Consider the following 10,142-nt stretch of genomic DNA (forward strand, 5'->3'; position numbering starts at 1 on the left):
GTGATGCTGGGGTGGGGGTCCTGTATGTACTAGTATCCTCGGTGATGCTGGGGTGGGGGTCCTGTATGTACTAGTATACTCGGTGATGCTGGGGTGGGGGTCCTGTGTGTACTAGTATCCTCGGTGATGCTGGGGTGGGGGTCCTGTATGTACTAGTATACTCGGTGATGCTGGGGTGGGGGTCCTGTGTGTACTAGTATCCTCGGTGATGCTGGGGTGGGGGTCCTGTATGTACTAGTATACTCGGTGATGCTGGGGTGGGGGTCCTGTGTGTGTTGGGATTGGGTGCTGTCACTCTCTGCTTCTGCTCAGTAGTTGGGGTGAGGGTGGTATATAATGCCCTGTATGTGATGCCCCCTCCCCCCCAGGAATGCTACGCCCCCATTGGTTGAGCTGAGTGTTTGCAAACAGCCTGTGACAGAGTGCTGGGTGCTGGGTGCTGCGCTGTGTCAGGTTCTCACGGGATAAATAGGAAGCGCCGAGTGACGACTAGGAAGCCGGGACCGGGGCAGTGACAGCAGAGCTGCGGGAGACAGCGCACCGCACGGCGCCCACAAGAGTCACCGAGGAGTTCTGCAAGAATTAGAAGAGCTGGGGCAGAGGGGCCCCTAGATCCCGAGCGGAGTGGAGGACACTTGTGGATAAAGCACAGGGTCTTGGGAGTCTCTGCTGCCTGTAACTGGGAGAATCCCCTCTTCCTGGACTGTGGAGCCCCCGGAGAGCAGGCTGTGGATCTGTGTGCAGGCTCCGCGGCTCAGCACCATGGCTCTCCTGTGTAGAGCGGCAGCTCCGCGGCACAGCTGCCTGCTTCTCCCGGGAAGATCGTCAGCTCTGCGGCTCAGCATCCTGCGCCTGCTGCTGCTCGCCCTGTCTGTCTTGTGCGCCGCCGGCAGCCCCACAGCGGCGCCCGAGCCTCCCGCTTCTTCCTCGCCGGACACCTGCGCATCGTGCGGGCTGCGGCCCCCGGAGGAGACGGCCGGGCTGGAGCAGGACTTCGTGGAGGCGGTGAAGCGCCACATTCTGACCCGGCTACAGATGAGGGATCGGCCGAACATCACCCACGCTGTGCCCCGGGCTGCCATGCTGACTGCCCTGAGGAAGCTGCACGCTGGGCGCCTGCGGGAGGACGGGCGCCTGGAGATCCCCAACCTGGACGGGCACGGCATGTCGGGCCCCCACAGCCCCGAGGACAGCGCCACCTCCGAGATCATCAGCTTCGCTGAGGCAGGTAGGTGACCCCAGCAGCGTGTACATGGGAGGATCGGGGCTCGGGGTATAGAGTCTATAGGATGATCGGTGCAGCCTATCGGAGAATAGGGGTACGAAGTGTAGAGACAGTATATAGAGGGATAGGGGTACGAGGTGTAGAGGCAGTATATAGAGGGATAGGGGTACGAGGTGTAGAGACAGTATATAGAGGGATAGGGGTACAAGGTGTAGAGACACAGTATATAGAGGGATAGGGGTACGAGGTGTAGAAACAGTTTATAGAGGGATAGGGGTACGAGGTGTAGAGGCAGTATATATAGAGGGATAGGGGTACGAGGTGTAGACAGTATATAGAGGGATAGGGGTACGCGGTGTAGAGACAGTATATAGAGGGATAGGGGTATGAGGTGTAGAGACAGTATATAGAGGGATAAGGGTACGAGGTGTAGAGGCAGTATATAGAGGGATAGGGGTACGAGGTGTAGAGGCAGTATATATAGAGGGATAGGGGTACGAGGTGTAGAGACAGTATATAGAGGGATAGGGGTACGAGGTGTAGAGACAGTATATAGAGGGATAGGGGTACGAGGTGTAGAAACAGTATATAGAGGGATAGGGGTACGAGGTGTAGAGGCAGTATATAGAGGGATAGGGGTACGAGGTGTAGACGCAGTATATAGAGGGATAGGGGTACGAGGTGTAGACACAGTATATAGAGGGATAGGGGTACGAGGTGTAGAGACATCATATAGAGGGATAGGGGTACGAGGTGTAGAGACAGTATATAGAGGGATAGGGGTATGAGGTGTAGAGACACAGTATATAGAGGGATAGGGGTACGAGGTGTATAGACAGTATATAGAGGGATAGAGGTAGGAGGTGTAGAGACAGTATATAGAGGGATAGGGGTACGAGGTGTAGAGACACAGTATATAGAGGGATAGGGGTACCAGGTGTAGAGACAGTATATAGAGGGATAGGGGTACGAGGTGTAGAGACAGTATATAGAGGGATAGGGCTACGAGGTGTAGAGGCACAGTATATAGAGGGATAGGGGTACGAGGTGTAGACACAGTATATAGAGGGATAGGGGTATGAGGTGTAGACACAGTATATAGAGGGATAGGGGTACGAGGTGTAGACAGTATATAGAGGGATAGGGGTATGAGGTGTAGAGACAGTATATAGAGGGATAGGGGTACGAGGTGTAGAGACAGTATATAGAGGGATAGGGGTACGAGGTGTAGAGACAGTATATAGAGGGATAGGGGTACAAGGTGTAGAGACACAGTATATAGAGGGATAGGGGTACGAGGTGTAGAAACAGTATATAGAGGGATAGGGGTACGAGGTGTAGAGGCAGTATATATAGAGGGATAGGGGTACGAGGTGTAGACACAGTATATAGAGGGATAGGGGTACGCGGTGTAGAGACAGTATATAGAGGGATAAGGGTACGAGGTGTAGAGGCAGTATATAGAGGGATAGGGGTACGAGGTGTAGAGGCAGTATATATAGAGGGATAGGGGTACGAGGTGTAGAGACAGTATATGGAGGGATAGGGGTACGAGGTGTAGAGACAGTATATAGAGGGATAGGGGTACGAGGTGTAGAGACAGTATATAGAGGGATAGGGGTACGAGGTGTAGACGCAGTATATAGAGGGATAGGGGTACGAGGTGTAGACACAGTATATAGAGGGATAGGGGTACGAGGTGTAGAGACAGTATATAGAAGGATAGGGGTACGAGGTGTAGAGGCAGTATATAGAGGGATAGGGGTACGAGGTGTAGAGGCAGTATATAGAGGGATAGGGGTACGAGGTGTAGAGACAGTATATAGAGGGATAGGGGTACGAGGTGTAGAGACAGCATATAGAGGGATAGGGGTACGAGGTGTAGAGACAGTATATAGAGGGATAGGGGTATGAGGTGTAGAGACACAGTATATAGAGGGATAGGGGTACGAGGTGTAGAGACAGTATATAGAGGGATAGAGGTAGGAGGTGTAGAGACAGTATATAGAGGGATAGGGGTACGAGGTGTAGAGACAGTATATAGAGGGATAGGGGTACGAGGTGTAGAGACACAGTATATAGAGGGATAGGGGTACGAGGTGTAGAGACAGTATATAGAGGGATAGGGGTACGAGGTGTAGAGGCACAGTATATAGAGGGATAGGGGTACGAGGTGTAGAGACACAGTATATAAAGGGATAGGGGTACGAGGTTTAGAGACATCTCTCTCATATCTATCTATCCTTCTCTTTCGTTCCCCCACCTTTGGCTGTTTCCCCTATGGTGAGGCACAATCTGATGACTTTGATCTGATCTATAACTTCGTTCACATCTCTGAGGGCTGAGCCAGAGCGGATACTAATCATCCTCTAGGTTTATAGGGATCTATAGATGGGTCTATATCCGGAGCGGATACTAATCATCCTGCAGGTTTATAGGGACCTATAGATGGGACTATAGCCGGAGCGGATACTAATCATCCTGCAGGTTTATAGGGACCTATAGATGGGACTATAGCCGGAGCGGATACTAATAGTCCTGCAGGTTTATAGGGACCTATAGATGAGACTATAGCCGGAGCGGATACTAATCATCCTGCAGGTTTATAGGGACCTATAGATGGGACTATAGCCAGAGCGGATACTAATCATCCTGCAGGTTTATAGGAACCTATAGATGGGTCTATAGCCGGAGCGGATACTAATCATCCTGCAGGTTTATAGGGACCTATAGATGGGACTATAGCCGGAGTGGATACTAATCATCCTGCAGGTTTATAGGGACCTATAGATGGGACTATAGCCGGAGCGGATACTAATAGTCCTGCAGGTTTATAGGGACCTATAGATGAGACTATAGCCGGAGCGGATACTAATCATCCTGCAGGTTTATAGGGACCTATAGATGGGACTATAGCCGGAGCGGATACTAATCATCCTGCAGGTTTATAGCGACCTATAGATGGGACTATAGCCGGAGCTTCGGCGGCATCCAGTCACTGGATTGAGGAAGGAAAGTCATGGATTTATATTTGTCATGGTATTTTAGTGTTAATATATTGGAGCACGTCTTCCTTTATTGTGTAGATCCGGAATTTACCAACGCAAATTCAAATTTTCATGAAGGTGCTCACAATACAAGGTCCTTCCTAGCGGTGCTCAGGTAGACAGCGCAGTGTTCTCCGTTGTACGTCTTACCCGGTAGGGACCGCGCGCTTCTCTCCTGACACGTGGAGTTGTATGTGTTCATACGTTTTTTTCTGCTTTCAATAGATGATGTCACAGCTTCCAGAGTCCAACTCTTATTCATTATTTCCAATGAAGGAAACCAGAATTTGTTCGTCTTTCAGTCCAATCTTTGGCTGTACCTCAAGCTTCCTGAAGTCTTGGAAAAGAGTGGAAGACGCAAAATCCGGATAAAACTTCATTTCCAAGATCCTGCTAACCCAGCCAAGATGAGCCTTGTGGAGAAGAGAGTGGATATCAGGAGGAGTGGTTGGCACACATTCCCCTTGACTGATACCATCCAAGCTCTTTTTGAGAAGGGTGACCGTAGGCTTAACCTAGAAGTCCAGTGTGATGGCTGTGAGGAATGGTCTGTAGTCCCAGTTCACGTGGACCCAGGAGAAGAATCTCACCGCCCCTTTCTGGTGGTTCATGCTAGACTTGCAGATAACAAGCATCGGATTCGTAAGAGAGGCCTTGAGTGTGATGGACGTACAAACCTGTGTTGTAGGCAGCAGTTTTATATTGACTTTCGACTCATTGGGTGGAATGACTGGATCATCGCACCATCCGGTTACTATGGCAATTATTGTGAGGGTAGCTGCCCTGCCTACCTGGCCGGTGTTCCGGGTTCTGCCTCCTCCTTTCACACTGCGGTGGTGAATCAGTACAGGATGAGAGGTCTGAACCCAGGGACTGTGAACTCCTGCTGTATTCCAACAAAATTAAGTACAATGTCCATGCTGTACTTTGATGATGAATACAATATTGTCAAGAGGGACGTGCCTAACATGATCGTGGAGGAATGCGGGTGTGCGTGATGGGAGTCACTGGACAATGACCAATTTCGCCATACTTCAACCAGTGGGATATTGTGTCACAGTGACGCTGTGGGGAAAGATAACTTGAGACCAGTGCCAGTCTGGGGGCGTCTTATCATCTCCACAGGCATCTATAAATCACGGCTTATGAGATTGTCAGCTCATATGTCCACTCACTGAGACATCCGTAAACACTGTGACACCAGAGGAGAAAGCCAAGAGGTTTCCATAGACCTTTAAGTCAACTGTAATATGTCAAGGGGTGAAAAATAGCACATTCCAGAACATCGTTCTTATGTGACCAACTGAGGACGTGGGCCGTCCAGGGTAGGGGTGGCTCCAGCTTTCTGAGCTTCTGTGACGCTCTTCCAGCACTTGCAGCGAGGAATGTATAGTTATGTTGTTGCTGAGTGATGGGCAGCCCCTTATCGGTCTTCCCTAATGAACTTCTTTTATGCATCTGACTGTGGATTAACCACAGAACAATGACAAATGACGTGTGGTCTGGACACCAGCAATGGAGCTGTGGAGCGTATGGACATATGTACAGGAGACGATGGAAGCGAATGGATATACAGATATATATACCTATAAATATATATATTTATATATTATTTTTGTAACCCCTGTGATAACACAATGGTCTGTTAAATCATTGTTCTGCAATTTCATCTTGCACTGAGGGGGTTAAATAACAGGGAGAATCCAGATGAAGGTACAGAGAATAGAATGACCTTTTTGCATCAAATGACAGGGACGGGGTGGGGGGGCTTCAGACGACACAGCACTTGCAAACCACTAGGTACTCATTTCAACAGCAGCACTTGCTCTTCTGACTACCTGAAATAATGGTGATTGACAGTGCACTTAATTTGAATTAACCCTTTCCATGCTGCAGCTGTAAACATACAGCTACTTATTCTAACCTTGCCATGCAAATACTCATCACATTATCAAATGCCTAATACAAGTCCAGGATGTTAGGGGGAAATCCTCAGTATACAGTTCCTCACGTGTCTTGTGGGAAGGTCATCAGTTCTGTGAGATGTAGACGGAGGACGGGTATTTCATCAGTATGTTCTGTGGATGGCAATACTAGTCCATCCGTACAAAGTGTATATGTGTACAGATGTAGCAGAGTTGACTCGTCATGATATCTGTGGTCTTACGTTGGACTGCAGGGTAGTCTGCTGCGGAGTTGTCCTGTGCACAACGTCATCCCAAAATGATAAAAAAAGGTAAACTGGTCCTTGCTGTGTGTGTACACCTATATCTGTCATATCTTCAGAACTGGACTGGTGCGTAGTGTATCGGATCCAGGACTGAGGCCTGCTCTCACATAGGGAGGAGGGTTGGCATATGACCCTGCCGCTGTAAACCCCACTGAGCTATGCATTTCAATGACATCGCACCGGGCACAATGGACTCGAGACAGAAGTTATTATTTTATTTTCTAATATATATATTTTTTTATACTTGAAATAAATTCATTCGCTTTTTTCTCCTTTTTTTTTTATAAGCGAAGGATTGTTTAACGTTTTGCACTGAACTGATGCATAATTAGTCACAACTGCCATTTGTAAGAGAAAATAAATGGATATTTTTATAGCGACAGAATAAAGACCTTTTCCTTGTATTATACGTCATTTCGGAACCAAAGAGGCCAATGTGATAGAGTAACGGTGAAGCTTTGAGGCTCGTGTATCCTGTATATAACTGGCTGCCTCTCCTATGGGCCTTCGACCCGTCCTGGGAAACCAATGCATTCATTTTCTCTCATTCCAACGTGTTGTTGTTTTTCTTCTGGACGAGGCGCACGTGGAATGGAGAACGATGGGAATTGTAGTAGAAGAAATGTGCATTTCTAAATTCAATGTTTATTTAATAAGGCGTTCACTTTAGGTTCTGTTACGTAATAATAATTTAAAACCAAACCTTGTTCCCTTAGATTTGCTGTCACCGGCATCTCCTTTTTCTGTACAGTTTAAATAAAGAAAGTGTTTTAAAGAAATCCATGATTGTCATCGATTCTGCAGGAAATGGCAGTGAGCGCGCTCCTCGTGCTTGTTTGTACCGACCACATTTTGGGCTTTTGCCTCTCCACGTTTCAGCAGCCGGAACTTCTCCATCTTTTCATTGTTGTGGCTGTATGAGGCCTGCTCTTATGTGGGGGAAATATTTTGGGGGCATTTATAAATTATATAAATGATTTTTTTTGATTTTTTTTACAATGTGGGTATAGAAGAATCAATCTTTGTTAATAGTTTTTTTTTTTTATAACTTTCACATTTTATATTAAATAACCTACGATTATCTTCAGGTTGTTACAGGTGTGTGGATACCTAATACGTGTACGTAGTTGTTGTTTGTAATCAATGTATACGCAAGAAAACGGAATTGCTTTTTTCTAAAGGTTTCCTGACTTTTTTATTTCATTTTATTACTGTTTTACATGGGTATTTTAATCTTATAGTGGATTTTAGGGAACCTGTCAGCAGCTTTGACCATGCTAAACTGCTGACTTCACTAGGTAGGGGCTGGAGAGTGTCACAAAACATACTGTCTGCGATGTCTCAAGAGTAGTGTGTTTTATTCTGCCAGAGGTTTACTGTGAAGTGCTATCAGCATTAAGCTGCTTCACAGCTCCTCCCACTGCTCTGACTGACAACTGCAGCCTCCAACCAGGAGACCAGTACATAAGAGGGGAGGGGCAATGAAGCACCTCAATGCTGGGGGCACTTCACTATGAAGCTCTGCGTCCTGGATACTTACAGGGGCAGAATTTAGCAGAATAAAGCTTCATATTGTGACTGTTCCTGATGAGAAAAGCCCCACAGAAGGTATGTTTGTCCCTCTCTAGAGCCCTTACCTAGTGCTGTCAACAGTTTAGAATGGTAAAAACTGCAGACAAATTCCCTTTTTAACACAGTCCTGTATAATACATTATGCAGAGGCTGCTAAGACACTTTCTATGTTCCCGGGACTGACTGTACATAGACCCCCCTGTCACCACAAAACCCACTGACCCAATCAATTGGGGGATTGGGGGAGTTCCATCTGACCATGGTGCGGCCTGACTTAATGCCAGTTGGTTTAAAGCCCATCTGTCGGCAGGTTTGTCCCTATGACACCTGGCTGACCTGTTACATGTGCGCTCGGCAGCTAAAGGAATCTATGTCGGTCCCATGTTCATATGTGCCCACATTGTGAGAAAAATGACGTTTTAATATATGCAAATAACCTAGGAGCAACGGGAGTGTTGCCATTACACCTAGAGCAGGGGTGGCCAACCTTACAGTCACAAAGAGCCAAAAAAATAACTGTATGACTACCAGGAGCCACAAGCTAGACATTTGCACATGAGTCACTGTATTTCTCGCCCTACAAGATGCACCTAGGTTTTAACAAAGAAAAATAAGAGAAAAATATTTTTCATCTGATCTGTGGCCTGATAAATTATTTTTTTCTTATTTTTCATTAGCAGAGAAAAAAAAAATATATTTTTCATCAGACCTCAGATCAGACTCCTAAATCAGATCCCCAATCCTCATCTGACCTCCAAATAAGACCCCCAATGCTCGGACCAGACAACACAAATTAGACCCCCAGTGTCAGACCCTCAGTGCTCAGATCTGACCCCCCATGCTCAGATCTCTCCCCCATGCTCAGACCCCCCCATGCTTAGAACCCCCCCATGCTCAGAACCCCCCCATGCTCAGATCTCCCCCCATGCTTAGATCTCCCCCCCATGCTCAGATCTCCTCCCCATGCTCAGATCTCCCCCCCATGCTCAGATCTCCCCCCCATGCTCAGATCTCCTCCCCATGCTCAGATCTCCCCCCATGCTCAGATCCCCCCCATGCTCACATCTCCTCCCATGCTCAGATCTCCCCCCCATGCTCAGATCCCCCCCATGCTCAGATCCCCCCCCATGCTCAGATCTCCCCCCCATGCTCAGATCCCCCCATGCTCAGATCCCCCCATGCTCAGATCTCCCCCCATGCTCAGATCCCCCCCATGCTCAGATCCCCCCCATGCTCAGATCTCTTCCCCCATGCTCAGATCTCTTCCCCCATACTCAGATCCCCCCATGCTCAGATCCCCCCCATGCTCAGATCTCCCCCTTCATGCTCAGATCTCCTCCCCATGCTCAGATCTCCCCTTCCCCCATGCTCAGATCCCCCCCCCCCCATGCTCAGATCTCCCCCACCCCATGCTCGGATCTGACCCCCCAAGCCCAGACCTGACCAACCCATGCTCAAACAAGACCCTCCAAGCTCAGATCAGACCCCCCATGCTCAGTTCTATAATTTAAAAAAATCTCTTCCCTCTCCTGATCAGGCACTGGGCTCCTGCAGGTCTGACACGCTCTCCACTGTGACCTGATGAGCACAACGTCAGGTCATAGTGCTTGTCCCCAGGTACTATGTTCTCACACTGTGTGCATCAGGACATAGTGGAGAGTGAGCTGGAGCTGCAAAGTAAGTGCCCGATCAGGAACAGAGATCTGAGCCTGGGGTGGAGAGTGAGCCGCCTGACTGCTTGCCGGCTCCTCAGCTAGAACCGCACTTTAAGAAGAAGCTAAGAGGTGTAACAGCAACGCCCCTGTTGCTCCTAGAAGCTTATTTGCATGTAATAAAACATAATTTTGGTCAGCAATGCGGGCACCTAGGAACATGGGACCAACACAGATGCCTTCAGCTGCCAGGAGCACATGGAACCGGTCAGCCAGAGCCATAAACAAACCTGCTGACAGATGCCATGTAAACTTCCTGGATCTGTTGCTCTGTAGTATGCACTCTATGGTGGCATAGGACACCCATGCAGCACTTGTTCTAAAATGCTGTAAAACTACGTATTGGCAGTCATTGG

General features: G+C 48.2%; 1 protein-coding gene across 1 annotated transcript; it reads left to right on the top strand.

Annotated features, from left to right (window-relative positions):
- Positions 1 to 438: 438 nt before the first annotated feature.
- Positions 439 to 6,887, top strand: INHBB (inhibin subunit beta B). The gene is made up of 2 exons (XM_044273182.1): positions 439 to 1,228; positions 4,498 to 6,887. Exons 1-2 carry the CDS (start codon positions 763 to 765, stop codon positions 5,268 to 5,270), a joined length of 1,239 nt encoding a protein of 412 aa, XP_044129117.1. The 5' UTR covers positions 439 to 762; the 3' UTR covers positions 5,271 to 6,887.
- The last annotated feature ends 3,255 nt before the right edge of the window (positions 6,888 to 10,142 follow it).

This window comes from Bufo gargarizans, unplaced genomic scaffold (genome assembly GCF_014858855.1).
Source record: "Bufo gargarizans isolate SCDJY-AF-19 unplaced genomic scaffold, ASM1485885v1 fragScaff_scaffold_45_pilon:::fragment_2:::debris, whole genome shotgun sequence".
Lineage (NCBI taxonomy): Eukaryota > Metazoa > Chordata > Amphibia > Anura > Bufonidae > Bufo > Bufo gargarizans.

Bases quoted from the DNA above. Each gene is read 5' to 3' on its own strand.
- INHBB (XM_044273182.1), top strand. From the start codon at position 763: ATGGCTCTCCTGTGTAGAGCGGCAGCTCCGCGGCACAGCTGCCTGCTT. The intron at 1,229-4,497 runs GTAGGTGACCCC...TGCTTTCAATAG, and splicing joins CATCAGCTTCGCTGAGGCAG to ATGATGTCACAGCTTCCAGA.